General features: G+C 40.8%; 1 protein-coding gene across 1 annotated transcript in view; it reads right to left on the bottom strand.

Annotated features, from left to right (window-relative positions):
- The window catches only part of snx19b (sorting nexin 19b), a 167,285-nt gene that overhangs the window by 19,075 nt on the left and 129,269 nt on the right, over window positions 1-18,941 (bottom strand). The window contains exon 9 of the mRNA XM_059638914.1: window positions 9,408-9,592. Within this exon, the coding sequence (XP_059494897.1) occupies window positions 9,408-9,592 (185 nt within the window). The remainder of the gene's footprint in view (window positions 1-9,407; window positions 9,593-18,941) is intronic.

The raw sequence follows: 18,941 nt of genomic DNA, 5'->3' as shown, positions 1-18,941 counted from the left end.
ATAACTGGTCTGCAGTTGCTGGGTTTATGCTCACAACCCTTTTTTGAACAAATATGAAAAGTGTTCAATTTTCACCATACCTACGGGATATTGGAAGATTATAGCCAGGGCCTTTGAAATTTTCATCTGAATTTCCCTCAGTATCCAGATATTCTGTCCTGGTGACGAATCATCTTGAAGTATAGCTACTCTTTCTAATAGATCTTTATCAATTTTCAGCCCATATTAAATCTCATATGGCTTTGTAAAGACCTATGTAAATTATTTGGCCATGTTCTTTGCTTCCATTCACAGATCTCTTTTGGCCCTTAAATCAACTGAGCTATTTCTTTTACTACTGTCTCTTCTCATACTCTCTCATTCCCTTTCACATTTAGAGGGGGGGGGGGTTAAAATGACAAAAAGTTTATGCTTGCACTAAAGCAGTGACACCTGCACATCCCAAACATGCAGGTGGGCACAGGAATGCTTCTGCCATTTTGCACACTGCTGCCTCACTCAGAACTTACAGGCTCACAGTAGCCAGGTAGTTTCTCATGGTTGTCAGCAGTCAAGGGAATGGATATACATGTTGTTGCAGGCACCCTGCTATATCAGAGCTTCAGCATGTGACAACACATTTTGTACATAAATATACATAAAATGCAAGGTGGTAGCCAGGGAAAGGGTCAGCCCACTCAAGGACAAAGGAGGGAATCTATGTGTGAAGCTAGAAGAGGTAGGTGAGTCCTAAATGAATACTCTGTGTCAGTAATCACCAAAGAGAAGGAATTGGTGGAGGATGATCTCAGAATCAGAAGCGTTGAATTTCTAAGCCAAGTTATCATTAAAAAGGCGGCGTGTTACGCATCTTCAAAAGTGTTAAGGTAGACAAGTCCCCAGGTCCTCTTGGGGTTCATCCCAGAATATTGAGGGAGGCAAGGGGAAAAATTGCTGGAGCATTGGCAGACACCTCTGTATCCTCTCTGGCCACAAGTGAGGTCCCACAGTGCTAGAGAATAGCCAATGTTGTACCATTGTTTAAGGGTAGCAGGGATAATCATCCAGCAAATTACAGGCCTGTTGTCCATATAAATGATTTGATGGAAAACGTGGCTGGTCTAATTAAAAAGTTTGCAGACAATATAAAGATTGGTGGAGCTGCAGTTAGTGAGGAGAACTGTCAGAAGTTACAGTAGATTATAGATCAGTTGGAGGCATGGGCGGAAAAATGGCACATGGAGTTTAAAACCAGACAAATGTGACGTGATGCATTTTGTAAGGTCAACTACAGTTGGAAATTATACAGTGAATGGCCGAACCCTTCAGAGTGCTGATATGCAGTGGGAGCTGGATGTGTAGGTAGGTCCACAGATCACTGATGGTGAGTGCGCAGGTAGGTAAAGTAGTAAAAAAAGGCTTACGGCATGCTTGCCTTCATTGGAAGGGGCATTGAGAATAAGGATAGGTACATTATGCTGCAGCTTTAAAGAACTTTGGTTAGTCCACACTTGGAATACTGCATACAGTTCTGGTCACCACACTACGAGAAGGATGTGAATGTTTTGGAGAGAGTATAGACAAGGTTTACCAGGATGTTGCCTGTTATGGGAGATTTTAGCTATGAAGAAAAGGTTGGATAAACTGGATTTGTTTTGTTTTCACTGGAACACAGGAGGTTGAGGGGCAACCTGATAGAAATTTTATAAGATTATGAACAGCATGGATAGAGTAGAAAGTAGAAGGCTTTTTCCCTGGGTAGAGAGATCAATTACTAGAGGACATAGGTTCATGGTGTTGGGGGAAACGGAGCTAAGTTCAAAAGAGGTGTGCGAGGTAAGTTTTTCACACTAAAGATGGTGAGTGCCTGGAATGTGCAGCCAGAGGAGGTAGTGGAAGCAGACACAACAGCAACATTCGAAAAACACCTGGACGAATACATGAATAGGAAGGGAACAGAGGGATACAGATCCTTTAAGTCAAGGCAATTTTAATATGGAAGGGCAAAATGTGTCAGTACATGCTTGGACAGCTAAAGGGCCTGTTCCTGTGCTGTATTTTTCTTTGTTCTGTGTGCCAGCAATGTACATGACAAACACACTGCACATGATCCGGTCGCAAAGTCTAAGGGGAGCATTCATGGTTAAGTCAAGAATGACTGTCGTCAGTCCGGGGGTACTGCCACAGTCAGTCAAGGAAAAACAGCTGAACTCAGTGTTGAGGTCAGCGCTTGAATGTAGTCAGTCGCTTGGATGGTTAGGTTCTGGGTTCTGAAACACTGTGGTCTGCGGAATGAGACATTGTCAGGCCTGCAGGTCCTGTGCAAAGGTCCAGGTCTGGGCATTAGCAATAAGTCAGGGTTTGTATCCATTTCAGCATTTATTGCCCACTCCTAATTGTCCAGAGGGCCGTTAAGACTCAATCATATTGCCATGGGGTCTGATGTCACCTGTATTCCAGACCCAGGTAAGGATAGCAGTTTTCTACCCTTCAGAACTACATGGGTATGTCCAACAATTGGCAACAATTTCATGGTTGTCATTAGACTCTTAATTCCAGATTTTCTTTTTACTGAATTCAAATTCCACCATCTGCCATGGCAGGATTCAAACCCAAGTTCCCAGAACATTACCTGGGTCTCTGGATTAACAGTCCAGCAATAATACCAGTAGGTCATCACCTCCCCGCTGGTTACTTATCAGTTGGGGATGAAAATCACATAAATTATCAGACTATATGTTGTTGTAGGGAAGTTGGGGAAGTCAGTTGGGGGAATGGAGGAAGCATGCTGGGCACAGAGGGGCAATAACTATAAGGCAACTTAACATGTAAGGGTGGGGTATGATACTGCAATGGAAGACACATACTGCTGCGGGATTGGGGTCAGTGACAGTTATCTTGGCTTCAATTCGGGAAACAGTGTATTACAATAATCAGGAAGACTGGGATTCAGGGGTCAATTATGAGAAGCGAAGACTCAAATGAAAGAGTTGGATGAAAATGTGTGTATGTCTAGAAGCGATGGGGTCGGGCAAGTTGATAGAGTTTGGGGGTGGGGTGGGAGTTTGGGGGTGTCTGGCATGACCCATTTTGCCTTTCATACTCCCCAAATGTGCAATACAAGTGAAAAATCGGCTACCACCACATCCAGGCCTTTTTTGCCATCTGAACATAGACTAGTGAGCAATGTGAGGCTTTTCAAGGGGCAACTGAATTAATCAGGCACTTGTACAGAACAGGCTAAAGTCAACTGTAATCACAGTACCCTGGATGTGAAACACATCTATGGGTTACGAACGTAGAGATCGCACAGATCTTCAGTGGATTCGACCAAAAATACAAATTCTGATTGTCAGTGATTACAAATTGATCAAAGCCATTGTTGTGAAGCAGAAATAATCACAGGCAACCTACAAAAGGATCAAGCAAAAAGCCACAATTCACAAAGACAATCCAAGGTCTCATGGGCTACATAGGGAAACAAGCTGATTTCCTCTCACCTTGAAATGTGAGTATTTGCCAAAATGCTCTTATATGCTATGTGTCCTTTCTGGGATAATGGGACAGGCAGGGACATAGTATGTGAAATTGCTTGTGCTGCATACATCAAGATAGGATCCACTATGTCAAAGGTCCATGTAAAGGTATCCCAGGATACACATCTCGTCAGTGTCCTCCCTGTCCCACTGCTAAACTGTCATTTATGTATGATGTGAATGCTGACTGGTCAGTTACTGCTTCTGATATTCTCCACACAGGTTCATTGGAATGGTGTCCAATGGATTCGCCTGCAGCAGGCGTTGTCATCATTGTGGCTGTAGTGCTGTGACGGTGCACAGAAATCGAGGAGGAGCAAATGCATCTGCAAGCCCAGCCTTCATCATCTGCAGAATAGCTTCCACATGAAGAAGTCACAGCTGATGGCCCTTCAAAGTACTGAGGCAGCAGAGGAGAAGCAGAGTCTTTTGTACTCAATTGCACTACCCCAGGCGAGCTCAGCACATTGCCGGAATTGACTTAGGATATCCCACAAAACCATGTCATCCAATGGAACCAGGCTTGTAACCTGAAGGGCTTTGTGCCTATCAAGGTGACAGCTGTGCAAAATCTTTCTGCCGCAGGCTGTTCCAAGAATCCACTGAAGATCTGTGGGATCTCTGAGTTCGTAACCCATAGACATATCAAGGCCATTACCAATGCAATTTGTGACAGATTGCACCGTTTCATCTCATTTCCCCATGATTCCTCCATGACAAGGTCAGTCTGCAACCCAGGCTTTGGCAACATTCACCCAGATGCAGAGCATTATAGGCTGTACACATGTTCAATTGAGAGTGGCATATCATAGGACAGACTTCATCAACAGAAAAGGTTTCATTCCAACAATGTACACGTCATCTGTGATAATTGAAACCATATATTAGAATTCTGTGCCAACTATCCTGTCTACGGCCTTGCTGTATCCTTCCTGCTTTGGTTTCAGTGTTAGTGCCTTGCAAGAAACAAAGGTTACCTTCTGTAAGCATGGTTGACAACTCCCTTATGAAATCCATCAACTGAGGCCAACTGTAGATACAATGCTGTCTATTTTCCACCAGGGCCCTCCTGAAGATGAAGTTACAATGCTTGGATTAGTCTAGGTAGGTGCCTTGCCCATTATTCCAAGCAAAGTGCGCTGCATAATCCTTGAACGTTGTACCAGACACAAGTGGAGAAGTTAGAGAGGACATGTCGGATGCTGATGAGTGAGGACAGCTGTAGAGGTCTCTCAGGGGGCAAGGTGATGACAGTGAGCTGGAGGAACATCACCTTTTGCATGATAGAATGAAGCATCTTTAGATACAACAAAGCAAATAGAACTTCATTGACACCTAGTTCCAACTGGTGTGAGTGATAATGGGAACTGCAGATGCTGGAGAATCCAAGATAATGAAATGAGACGCTGGATGAACACAGCAGGCCCAGCAGCATCTCAGGAGCACAAAAGTTGACGTTTCGGACCTAGACCCTCCTTCAGAGAGGGGGATGGGGTGAGGGTTCTGGAATAAATAGGGAGAGAGGGGGAGGCGGACCGAAGATGGAGAGAAAAGAAGATAGGTGGAGAGGAGAGTATAGGTGGGGAGATAAGGAGGGGATAGGTCAGTCCAGGGAAGATGGACAGGTCAAGGAGGTGGGATGAGGTTGGTAGATAGGAGACGGAGGTGCGGCTTGGGGTGGGAGGAAGGGATGGGTGAGAGGAAGAACAGGTTAGGGAGGCAGAGACAGGTTGGACTGGTTATGGGATGCAGTGGGTGGAGGGTAAGAGCTGGGCTGGTTGTGTAGTGCAGTGGGGGGAGGAGGGGACAGGGGTCCTCCCCCCCACTGCACTACACAACCAGCCCAGCTCTTCCCCTCCACCCACTGCATCCCAAAACCAGTCCAACCTGTCTCTGCCTCCCTAACCTGTTCTTCCTCTCACCCATCCCGTCCTCCCACCCCAAGCCGCACCTCCGTCTCCTACCTACCAACCTCATCCCACCTCCTTGACCTGTCCGTCTTCCCTGGACTGACCTATCCCCTCCCTACCTCCCCAACTATACTCTCCTCTCCACCTATCTTCTTTTCTCTCCATCTTCGGTCCGCCTCCCCCTCTCTCCCTATTTATTCCAGAACCCTCACCCCATCCCCCTCTCTGAAGGAGGGTCTAGGCCCGAAACGTCAGCTTTTGTGCTCCTGAGATGCTGCTGGGCCTGCTGTGTTCATCCAGCCTCACATTTCATTATCCAACTGGTGTGAATTGGATGAAATGATCATTCATTGACTGTAAATATGTTGTTACTCAAAAGGCAAGCAGCCCTTTTATTCCCTGAAGCAATTATAGCTGTTTTTGTTTGATTTTTCTTTGCTTTTCCTGCTATTCAATAAAATGTAGTGTTTTTAGCCATTTCAAGGCTTTCCAACATGAACAATGGAAAGATAACATGTTGTGCCAGGTTTAGAGATAGAGTAGCACCCTTTTAGACAGTGTTTTAACACAGTACGGTGTGAAGAACAAACAGCCCGTGTAACTTCATTCTTCCAGCTGCAATTACAATGGACGTTGATTCGACAAGTGATGTAAAACAGCAATGCATTCAGAACTGAGAGATTCTGTTCAGAATGCGTTGTCACTCTGTCCAACATGTACCCTCTGAAGCTTTTCTTTCTCATTTCCGTTCACCTACATGCACTGTCAAGGACTGTAAAGGGCAGCAATTGACCTGGTGTACAGCTGGGCTTTAAATGTGTTGATGGCAGCACAATCCCGTAAGGTCACAACAACAGCAGAATGCATATATAATTGATAAGCAGCGGAGAATGGAGAGGTAACATGCTAGAGATCACGAGACAAACAATGTGTGAAACTCTCTGAAATTAATACTTTGCTGATTTTCCATAAAATTCAGCCCCACTTGTTCAAATTCTGGAGCGGGGTTGAACCAACAACACTGCGGCTCAAAGTTGTTTACTAACTAAAATATAAATACTGTGGCGCTGGAAATGTTCATTGTTCTATTCAAATGTAAACGCAGCTCTTCAACTGACACATTAATTCAACTTATCATGTTTTGTTTCGTTTTCGGCACTCTTATTAGCTCAAGAACATCGCCAACAAAATGTACTGTGCCTGGGCTTTGTCCTCCAGTGGGATGGGCAACATTCTGGTACTTTAAATATACGAAGTGCTTTACAATAAACAATGTCATGGTGTGAAGAAGATAGATTTTAATCTCAGAAATTTCATTGTGTGTAAACAACAAGCCTTGAGCTATTTAAAAATTTGCATTTTCAGTTACTTAGCAAAGGTACTTGATCAAATCAAATTTTGTGATTAAGGAATAAACTTTAGTGTTAGAAAATGATCCCAGTCTCAACTGGTTAAAGATTTGACAGTAAAGACTGATACTGCACTACTACGTTGTAAAGGTGTTATGTACACACACTGGCATTAAATTATGCTGAAGTTTTAACACATTTAAAAATAATGTCGCACTCTTATGTTAGCAAATCAGTTCTTAAAGTGTACCCAATCTTCAACTAGAACGGCTAACATCATTAAAAGGCCAGAAACTAGGTTCTGATAAACAAAATTAAAGCAGCAGATTACAACCTAGCTAAATAAAATGAATTATGACCCTCCCTAACAGAAAAATTCATCAAAATTGAACTCAAAATGAGAAACTTGACAGGCTAGAGGTGACAGTTCTGATGAGTCTGAGACAAATTTATAAAATGACAGATGGAGCCCTGAACATTCTGAAGGATATTTTTGTCATTTCAAAGGCTCATATTTTACTTCTTTCTACCATGTGTATTTACAAGCACACAGGTGCTATTTTACGGTAGTCTGTTTCCTATCTCAAACAATAACACTCAAGTGCAATGTTAAAATATTTGTTCAGATGATGAGATAATAAAACCATAACTGCTTTATAAAATGGGCAAATGCCATTCATCAGGGGCAGACTGTCTATGCTCTGATGTATTGCCAAACACAGCAAATTGATAGCCAAATGATCAGAGGAATAAAGTCAGACATCACTTCAGGGATACATCTTGTTATCACAGCAAATCGAACATTTTGGCAAAGATACACAGTAACAGGAACTTCATAAAAGGATTTGGCTCGGCATAAATATGAAGCAAAGTAAGTTATATCAATAGATTTTGCGGATACCTGACATGAAAGTTTACTACTTACACGATTAAGTCAATGTAAAGTCTATAAGACAGTTACGAAAGCAAAATGTGGCAGTGGAACTTGGAAATCTGAAATAAAACAGAAAATTCTGGCTATATGCAGCCATTTCAATTAGCTTCTGTGGTAAAAGAAAGTGTTTTCATTTCCGTTCATCAGTTCATCACAGCCAAAGTAAATCAGCGGGTCATTGATGCGAATACTATTTGAGGGATGTGTGCAAATTAGTTGGTGCATTTATCTGCATAATACTCAAAAACAGCTCTGTTCCTGTGAAGCACTTTAGGGCATCCTGAGGATGAGATGGAGTGAGAGAAAGAAATTAACAACTTGCTTTTATAGAGCACATTTCATAACTTCAGAATGTTCCAAAACACTTAGGCATTTTATAGCCAATGAACTACTAGTGAAGTGCAGTTACTATAGTAAAATGGCAGGCAATTTGCAAACATCAAGGTTCCACAAACATGTGTGATAATGACTTGCTAATTTGTTTTGTTTATTTGTGTGAGGAATAAATCTTGGTCAGAAAAGTCTGCTCCTCTTCGAAATTGATAGCAATAAAAAGATTCCAAGGCTCTGGAAGGGCATTCGGTTCAAGTATCTATAGGGGGATGTGGACTCTCACTTCAGAGATAACAGTTCTATCATTAAACCAAGGATGGAGCATAAAAGCAATAGATAAACATGCATCTTTCCATCATATACCTTTCTCTAACATAAAATATCACTGTTTACAAGCAACTGGATAACATGATGTAATTGAAAAACAAAATGTTAGCATAGTTTCAAGCTTGACAGCATTCTACACGAACTAATATTCACAAGAGCAAATGCTTAAGTTTAAACACTTTAAACCTTGATAAGCAAACCAATAACTCGAAACACTACTTCAAAAGTGCATGCTTTTTCTGTTTAATATATTTACTCTGTTGGATTAAATCAACTGCCCAAAAGAAACAAAAAGTGTTTCGGACTTGACTAGTATTTTGACTAATTGCAGATGTCTCTGAACAGTTAAATGAGGCAAAGTATATTCCCAATGTCAAAAGAAATAGCTTATACAGCTGGGAGTTTCGAAATCAGGGAAGAGAACTTTTGTGGCTTTTGTAGAACTGGGCTGGATTTTAATTATTTCCCTTTTTTTTAAGATATTTTATCACCAAAGTCTACCTTCAATACTTTTGTTGGTGAATTAGTTAATCCATTATTCCTTAGCACAAATATAATCACTTTACAAACACTGGAGAATGGTTTTACAGATATTAAGGACGAAGTTACATCGCCTCTTTCAAACCCACACATTTTCGAGTGGATAATAACACTATGAGAAGCACAACAGACAGTAAGTATTCCCCCGGGTTTTCCCATTTATTGGCATATTGAATATTTGCTTCAAGACATGAACCAGATATCAATCAGATCTATTCTATTTTAGACAAGTAACTCGAATGAATTTAAACACAAAACATTTAGATGCTGGAAATCTAGAATAAAGTAGAAAATATTGGGATGCTCAGCACTTAGGGCAGTCTCTGTGAAGACAGAAATGGAGTTAACAGGTTATCAATGTGAAACATTAACTTGGTTTGTCTCTCCAAAGATGCTGAGCATTCCAAGCATTTCTGCTTTCATTAAAGGTAATTAATTCCCTATCATGAATTAACATTGATTTCAGTTGGCTCAATTACAAGAAAGAAAAAAAATTAACCTGGCAGCATTTTCATTAGACACTGGAAAGCCAATTCCTTGGTCTGTACTTTCTGTTCTTGTGTTCTGACTGACTTCGGAAATTTAGGTAATGTTCCTCCAGGCCAGATAGCTTCCTGCAAAAGTCTGAGGTACACAACCCAGTGTTGAGCACAAGTCAGATTAATGATCTGGACCTCGAGCCACCTGTAAATAGAAGAGATAATAATGACACTTGAAATATACATGAAAATGAATGCATGATATTAATCAATAAGTAAACAATCCATCAATCAAACACTAGTAAATTATTTCAGTCTCACTTTTCTTCTCCTCTATGGTGTCCCTGCAGCTGTTGCTCCATGCACTGCTGCTTTCGTTGCTTCTCTCCCTCCAACCAGGCTGGAACAGCCAAGACAATACTCCCATTTTCAGGAAGCAAGTGCCTTCAATTCTCACCTAAGTGTTAGAGGCATTCATTTTTCTGATAGTGGCTGGAAAAAAAATTCTGCACCCATAAATGATCAAGTTTTTTTTCTTTATTCTTTCATGGGATGCGGACTCCAGCATTTGCTGCTCATCTTTAATTGCTTTTAACTAAATGACTTGCTTGTCTGTTAGAGCAAGCAATTAATAATCAACCACACTGCTGTGGATTTGGAGGTAGCTACAGGCCAGACCAGGCAAGAGTGGCAGATCTTCTCCTCTGAAGGACAATTCTGAATCAGACAAGGTTTTCCAACCATCAATGATAGCTTCATGGTCACTGTCACTGAATCAGTGTTCCCAGAGCATTAGCCTAAGACTGCAAGAGATGTGTATTCTACACCACCATTTCCCTATGCAAGCAATATATCTGTTAAATGTTTACAATGATTTAGATGACAGAAGATGATTGCCCCCTTTAAATAATGGCAATTTCTTACCCAGTATTACACATGATTGGTAGTAGGTTTATGTAGTAACAGTGGTCGTGCCAAGTAACACAAAAATAGAATCTGTTTCCAATTGTGCAGGCCTTTAATTTAAGCTGTTACCTCCCAAGTGTTTCGAGCACCTTAAGGTTTGCTGAAAATTCACACCACGTAGCCCTGCAGCAACATGTTGTTTATTTTTTACCTCATTTCTCTCCTGTGACTTGTACATTCTGACAGATACAGTGACTGAGTATCACTCTTAATGCATCGTTATATTACTGGCATATCATGCATTCCGAAGATGGTAATGTGTGCAAGCGTCAATCTGAACAGGGAACCTAAACCAATTCAATAATTATCAAATGCAATGACGCTAATGGTAGTGTTCTGTCAACACAACCACTATAAACGAGAAAACAATCTTCAGACTACCGGTGTGATTTAAGACTCAACTGCTGTTGGTACTATATGGAAAGAAATTCCTATCATATGTCATGAAACATCAAACTGTTCCTAAGTCTTTCAATGCCAATTGAGAAAAACATAAAGGATGGAAAGAACATTGATTTTGATTTCATTAAATGTATCTATGAAGTGGTTAATACAGCAGCGCACAATGACAACCAGATAATAGTGATCTAAAACAACATGTGAAAACCATTACTTCTAACAAAAGTATTTTCTCGCAGTTCTTAACTCTTTCACAATCAAAATCTGCATTTAGTTGATCAATAATAGTTTAAACACGGGTGTTATGAGTTCAAGTGTTCGAAAAAAGTGAGCTGTTCAAGTAAAAAGCTTTGGTATATTAATACCGTTACTTTAAACAATGTCTTTTCCTAAAATTAAGAACAGTTCAATGCTTAATAATTAATTTAATGACAGAAAATGAGACAGCTCATAAACATAAATTGATCTGTAGGTTCTATGTCAAACTTAAGCTAGTTGTAGTTTTATGTAATTGGCTCAGCATTCATACAATCTAATAACTTAATACTATTACAGCAGCAGTATAAAAACATAACGGACTGTATTTTCCCAGCTGTTGGAGGTGAAGAATAAGATTCCCACCACTGGGGAGATTTCCCAGAGGCTAGGTTCGGATGAAAATTGGTTACTTGCATCGATGGAGGCAGACTGCCAATTAAAGAGTTCAAGTCCCCATTTGGAGACAATTTTGTGGTCTCTCATAGGGGAGGCTTCCCTGCAGAAAGTTAGGTAGAGTTAGAGACAGGAAATTTGCCAACTACAATCTTGCTCACTTCTGTATTTCAGTGCAGGCAGCATTGTTGCCTCTATCTGGAGGCCCTCACTCAGTCTCAATCCTGTATCAGCAGTGTCACATCTCTCAGAAGGACTGCTGAGGCTTCAGAACATCCAATTCTGAGAGGGTGGGCATCATAAGGAACCCACCAATACCGGATGGCAAGTATGGAGGTGGTGGCCAATAGGAGGCCAGGACCCAGTCTTTCAGCTAGTGAGTTTGGGCTTGGGTACTCAATTTGATCATGTAGAGGGAGGAAAATCTAGCCCCAAGCTGCTAAGACATTGATCACAAAACATGATCAAATCATTAGGGCTCATCAATACGTTATTGAACTGGGCAAAGAGTCAGTGAGGGAGGGTAAAATTAGCTTGCATCAACTCTTGATGGGTTATTTGTTCTCATTTAAATGGTTCCTCTTTATAAGGGATAGTGTACTGAGGGTCAGTAGGCCAGACTACACAGCACAGCTAAACCCAGTTCGGACCTCTTCCCCTCATGAAGTGTGTACATTTGCCGACAAAGGGCAGGGATTGTTGACTAACATGGCAGGATGGCTCAGTGGTTAGCACTGCTGCCTCACGGCACCAGGGATCTATCTTTGATTCCAGCCTTGAGTGACTAACCGTGTGGAGTTTGCATGTTGTCTGTGTAAGCTTCTACTGGGTACTCCAGTTTCTCCCTATAGTCCAAAGGTGTGCAGGCCAGGTGGATTAGTTATGCTAAATTGCCATGTATTGTCCAGGGATGTGTAGGTTAACTAGGTTAGCTACAGTAAATGTGGGATTACAGCGATAGGGTGGGTCTGAGTGGAATGGAGTTCAGAGGGTTGATGCAGACTCAGTGGGCCAAATGGCCTCTTTCTACACTGTAGGGATTCTATGATTCTAACAATTGGAAACAAAAGCTCAAATAAATATTTGAACTAATACAATAAATGGAAGATTTGATCTGTCACTTTTAACAAGTAAGTTCAGCATGCCAACTGGAGGAATTTAGCACATGATTCAACATGGGACTGACATGATAAATTACAGAAAAGTAAATTAAGACTTTTTCTTCTTTCTGTACATTGAATTTAGCAATTAATGGAATACATCTTGTGCTGTCATAATACCTATTTATTCTTACCTCAGAGTAAATTTGGTAAAGCCCAACATGATTTTCAAAATTTGTGACATTCAATGAAACCTCAGGAAACATAACTTCAGACATGACATTGGGCCTAAAATGTTTCAGGTGCAAGTACCTCAGCACTACAGTAAACAGTCCTTGACAGGTCAAGAAAGTTATAAGAACAAAATTTCAAATGGAATGATAACAAAAGTACTTCCATTTTCTTTAAAATTCTGTCCCAAATGCTTCATATTGTTACAGAAACTGAAATTGCTGGCGAAACCCTGAATTTTTCTGATGAAGAGTCACTAGCCTCGAAACGTTAATTCTGTTTTCTTCCCACAGGTGCTACTAGACCTGCTGAGTTTTGCCAGCAATTCCTGTTTTTGTTTCAGATCTTCAGCACCCACCATTCTTTATTTTATTTAATATTGTCAATGGCCCCCAATAGTCCAAGAATATATTTAGAAGTAAGTATAGCTTTTATAACAACTGAAAGAACTACAGGTTTTTAAAATCAGAAACAAAAACAGAAGTTGCTGGAAAAGCTCAGCAGGTCTGGCTGCATGTGTGAAGAGAAATCAGAGTTAACGTCTCAAGCCCGGTTCTGAGTAAGGGTCACCGGACCTAAAGAATTACATCTGCTTTATCTTCACCAATGCTGCCAAACCTGCTGATCTTTTCCGGCAACTCTGTTTTGCCTAATTTTTGTACCTGTCCTTTACGTGACTCCCAAAGACAGTGATACTAGGATCATGGCTGTCATTACAGAACTAACTTCTTCCAATTCCAGATTTCAACATACAGCCAACGACTAAATGCAAAAATATTACACAGGAGCTTAGAAGAGGTGAGCTAGAAGAGGTCATTTGCCCCTTCAAGCCTGCTCCAGCATTATTCACAATCATGGCTGATCATCCAACTCAATGGCTTAATCCTGCTTTCTCACCATAACCTTTGATCTTGCACATTAATCTCTTACGCAGGGCTTTGTCAAATGTTTTCTGAAAATCCAAATCTACCACATCCTCCTTGTCAAGTCTATTAGTTACATTTTCATAGAATAGCAACAGATTTTTCAAGCAGAAGTTCTCCTTCCTAAACCCACGCTGACATTGTCTGATCCCACCACTGCTTTCTAAATGCTCTGCTGTAAAATCCTTGACAACGGATTCGAAAATGTGCCCCACTATTGATGTTAGGCTCACCAGTCTATAATTCCCTGTTTTCTCTCTACTTCCCTTTTTGAATATTGCAGTGACGTCAGCCATCCTCTAATCTGCAGGAACTGTACCAGGGTCTACAGAATCCTGGAAGATAACCACCAATGCATCCGCTATTTCTAGAGCTACTTACGTAAGTACTCTGGGATGTAGATTATCAGGCCTTGGGGATTTATCAGTCTTCAATCCTAACAATTTTCCCAGCACCATTTCTCTCCTAGAAATCCCTCGAGTCTTCCATCTCACTAAATCTTGCATCCTCCAACAATTCTGGTAACTGATTTGTGTCCTCTTTTGTGAAGACAGAACCAAAGTATGTATTCAGTTCCTCAGCCCTTTTTTGGTCCCCTATTATACATTTCCCCGTTTCTGTCTGTCAGGCACCTATATTTGTCTTAACCAATCTATTTCTCTTCACATACCGATAGAAACTCTTCGCGTCAGTCTTTTTGTTCCCTGAAAGCTTATTTTGGTACTCTATTTTTCCCTTTTTAATCAATCCCTTGATCCTTCTTTGCTGGATTTTAAACTACTCCCAATCCTCAGGATTGTTATTTTACTTGGCCAATATGTATGCTTCTTCCTTGGATGGGTACTATCTCTTATTTCCTTTGTAAGCCATGGATTGGTCCTCTTACATAGAACAATACAGCGCAGAACAGGCCCTTTGGCCCTCGATGTTGCGCCGACCTGTGAACTAATCTAAACCCCTCTCCCTACACTATCCCGTCATTATCCAAATGCTCATTTTACTTTTGTGACAGACAGGAATAAACAGTTGTTGCAGATTTCCCTGTGCATTTCTTTAATGATTGCCATTGACTATCCACTGTCATCCCTTTAAGTAACTCTCCCGAACCTTTCAAGGCCAACTCACACCTCATATCCTCGTAGTTACTATTTAAAAATCTGTCTACCTCTTCCTTAAAGGATACAGGAGCCCAGTGTTTTCGGGAATATTGAGCAAGAAAGATTGCTTTAATTTAGAGTTTTCCATCGACAAATCATTTGAATTCAATTAATTCAACTGTTGACAGAACTACTCAAATGCACAATAACATTTGTGTACAATTTGAAAGGTTCTGTGGACAACTGAAGTACATACATTTAGAAACTAATGTTCTCAAACACTAAATGAACTGTACCAAAAATAAAAAACTTAAAAAGAGAAATTATAATGGGTTAAATATTCATTTCATCTGGTGGCTGTGTATTTTAATTGACATTTGCAGATTTTTCAATAATAATTCAATGCCCAGCAACGCTTTTCAGAGTGGTTAGCCCTCAAAATGTCTCTTTCAGTTCTTTCACGCGTCAGGACATCCTGAAGAGCCAGCAAATATTCAAAGGCTCTCTTTTCTTGCAGACACATTGATACTTACATTCAAATATTCTGGAATATTCAAACACAGTATTGACATGTAGGGATTTCCAGGATTTGGGCCAATGATTATGAAGGAACAATGACATTGGCTCACGTCAGGATGTTACTCAACTTGGAGGGAACTTGCAAGAGCGGATGCATCCAGGAACCTAATGTCCTTATGCTTCTGATTTAATACAGAAATGTCATATTGAATCATTACCAGAGTTATATTACATTGGATGCTAAATATTATAAAACAACCTTACTAATGATTAACTACATTAAATCCCTTAGTAATTACTAGTGCTTGAAACGTAGATCAGAAACTGTTGTACAGAAGGTTTAAAAGTAATAGTAAATTTCAGAAGCTTTATGTAATTTAATACTTTAATTTACTGTTATTGTTACTGCAAGATGGCAGTAGGTTAAGTTGCTCCACTTGGAGTTCCACTCTGCTCACCGGCTTCCCTTCCTTTTCCTCTTTTTTTTCTTCTTCTTCTCTCTCCTCTCTCCTGCTTGTAGTAATTCCAACCTCCCACCCTTTCTTCTACCTACCTAAGGAAGTCGGATCATAGGAGTGACACCTGCACGATTATGGGACTTCTGATTCTGAGACTGGACTTGATTTTACTTGCTTAACGTTTGGCCCTGTTAAATCTTTTAGTCTGGTTTTTGTAACCAAGTGGGTGTCAGTGAGTGGTGACTTCTTTGCACTTTTCACTGTACCTATATATTCCCATTTTAAGTACATACACAAATCAATAGATCTAAATCTAAATCTATTGCATAATTGCACTGACAATCAGGTATTTATAAATTGACTGAAATACATTGGAACTGGTACATTAAGTGCTTCATTAATCTAAACATTTACACCAATGCTGAGCCATGTCCTAGACCCCTCTGGAAAACTTCTAAGCCCTACAATTACAAACTCAAAAAGGTGAAGAAAGATTCACACTTGGAAACCATATGTCCAACATCTGAAACTTATGTGATTAATCATTCATGGTTTACTTTCAATCATGCTCACAGTTGCATCGCAACTTCTTAGACAAAGACATAGACTAAGTTGACATGATTCGCATACTACTTTCAACTCATTCTTTAAAGGTCCACATTTTCCTTCAGTCATGATACAAAGTTCAGTTTCAATGAAAGAGTAAGTACATCACTATTGAAGGGCCATTCTTCTCCCTCTGAAATCCATTACATTCTATTCACAATTAATCATTTAAGATAGTGCGGTGGGCCCCTCCTGTGTTGTTTATAGCTCAAATTAATTTTATTCAAAGCAATACGTAAAGAAGACTAGTTACGTAGAATCTCTGAGACTTCTCAGATGAAATTCTTCTGCATGCTAAAGTATAATAATGCCACAATTTCTCCAATTTGCAACTTGAAAACAAAAATAAAGCCACGTAATAATAAGGATAAGCATGAGGTGTTCCAGTATTTTTTTCTGTGATGTGACTGTTTCATGGTCATATAAATAATGGCAACAGCACTGTAAATAAAAAGCATGAAACTTATCATACCAAAACATTTCCCTCAAGTTTTATGCATTCTGAATCATGCCTATAACTCTGCACTGATTAACAAGAGCTGTTTTGGATGGAGAACGTTGAAGTTGGTCAATTTGCAACTTTTGTACTACTTCTTCATAAAAATGTCATTTGAATTTTTTTTAGATGATACTGCCAAGATAAAGTGAACTTTCAAAGTGCCCGTGTGGCAATAAGTTATGAGAGCTTGTTCAGACAGCATCGGTGTTTCTAAATTCCATGCACTAGCTGACACTACTGCAGTATCCTTCAGGTTAATACCGACTGAGCATCAGGTTCTCTTCAGTTGTAATGAGGAATTGTGAAGTTGTTTAATATGTCACATGTCATTTGGGCCAACAGCAGTAATTTATGAGGAAGGCTGCTTTCCCGGAGATAAGCTTATTCTTAAGTCTGCATGAACAATGACATCACATCTGGAGTAGAAAAGGTCAATGTTATCTGCTTTGCACCTGCAATCAGTTCTACCCAAAAAGCAAAGTCAATGTTGTACAACAGTGAAGCAGTCTAGCGAGATTCTCCTGCTTGTCCTCCAACAACAGTGAATGAACCAGCAAGTCCTCAGCTCGACAAGACATAACTTCGTCAGAGTTTTCTCAATCATTCTGCAAAGTGACAGCAGATGATCAAAAGGACATTGGATGAAATTCACTCAACAATTTTCAACAACATTAAATTGTCTGATTGACATTTCTAACCAGCGTCAGTGTTCTAAAAAGAGATCTGTTCAGGGTTCTTTCAAGGCTGAGACAGTTGGGCCATTGAGCCCTAATTTCAACTGTGGCAGGAATCAGTGATAGAGTCTGACGTGAGTGCTGATCAAATCAGCATACCAGAGCACACAGCCCAAACATCTTAACTCCTGGGTGTCCATACTTCGTCCATTACAAATGCTCAAAGACAGCAGGAACGGCGTAAGTGCTAGTGGGAAAGAACAGTAAAAACATGGTATTGAAGGGGTCAATTCATGAGTGAAGGAAGGGTGAGGAAACAGTCATGATCAGAATTAGGAATGGTCCAGGTCATCAGAAGCCTTGAGTGTCCTTGAGGTATTTCAGGATCACACTGACTCCTCCTGTCCTGCCAAAAAAAAGGCCTTAATATTACCCAGTTCTCATCTGTCCATGAATCTATGTCCTGCTAGTTAGGTGGCTCTGAATATTGTAATTATGTAACTGGATCACAACTTTACCTTCGTAATTAAGCTGCAGCTTCTCTGGAAGAGCAGCTGTACTGAAGCGAAGCCTTTTTTAAAAAAAACAAACAACTTCACTCCAGTATTCAGAGATTGTAGGAACTGCAGGTGCTGGAGAATCTGAGATAACAAGGTGTAAAGCTGGGTGAAAACAGCAAGCCAAGCTGCATCAGAGGAGCAGGAAGGAGGGTCTAGGCCCGAAACATCAGCCTTCCTGCTCCTCTGATGCTGCTTGGCCTGCTGTGTTCATCCAGCTCTACACCTTATGTCTCTTCACTCAAGCATTATTGCCTGCTTTTAGTTGCCCTTGATGGCAAGTTGCCTTCTTGCACCACCGCAATCCATGTACTATAGGTAAACCCACAATGCCCTTAGGGAGGGAATTCCAGGATTTTGACCCAGTGACAGTGAAGGAATAACAGTGCATTTCTAAGTCAGAACTCAATGTTGAGTTCTCCAATTTCAAACAACCTTCCCACCAATCACCCAGCTCCTCTTCCAGCCGCAGCTCCTCCCTTGCATTCCACCTTCTGACCTCCCTCATTCCAGCCACCGACTGGATTCATTGCTCTCACTGACCAACCAGGTCATACCTACCACCAGTGTCTACCTCTTACCACCGTTCCACCTCCACCCTTTCCTCCCGCCCCCTTTATCTGCAACCCTCCCTCCCCCCATATCCAGTCATGAAGTATAATACCCAAAACGTTGACAGCTCCTTTCCTCCAGATGCTGCCTGGCCGGCTGTATTCTTCCAGCCTCCTGTTAGTCTATCTGCTGGTCTTGCCCTTCTGAATGGAAGTGGCTGTGGGTTTTGAAGGTGCAGTCTAAGGAACTTTGGTGAATTTCTGCAGTGCACCTTGTAGATAGTGTATGTTGCTTCTAAGCATCAGATGATCATCAGCTAAAT

This window comes from Stegostoma tigrinum, chromosome 32 (genome assembly GCF_030684315.1).
Source record: "Stegostoma tigrinum isolate sSteTig4 chromosome 32, sSteTig4.hap1, whole genome shotgun sequence".
Lineage (NCBI taxonomy): Eukaryota > Metazoa > Chordata > Chondrichthyes > Orectolobiformes > Stegostomatidae > Stegostoma > Stegostoma tigrinum.
Note: the sequence above shows the minus strand (reverse complement) of the source record. Positions and strands in the feature narration are given on the sequence as shown.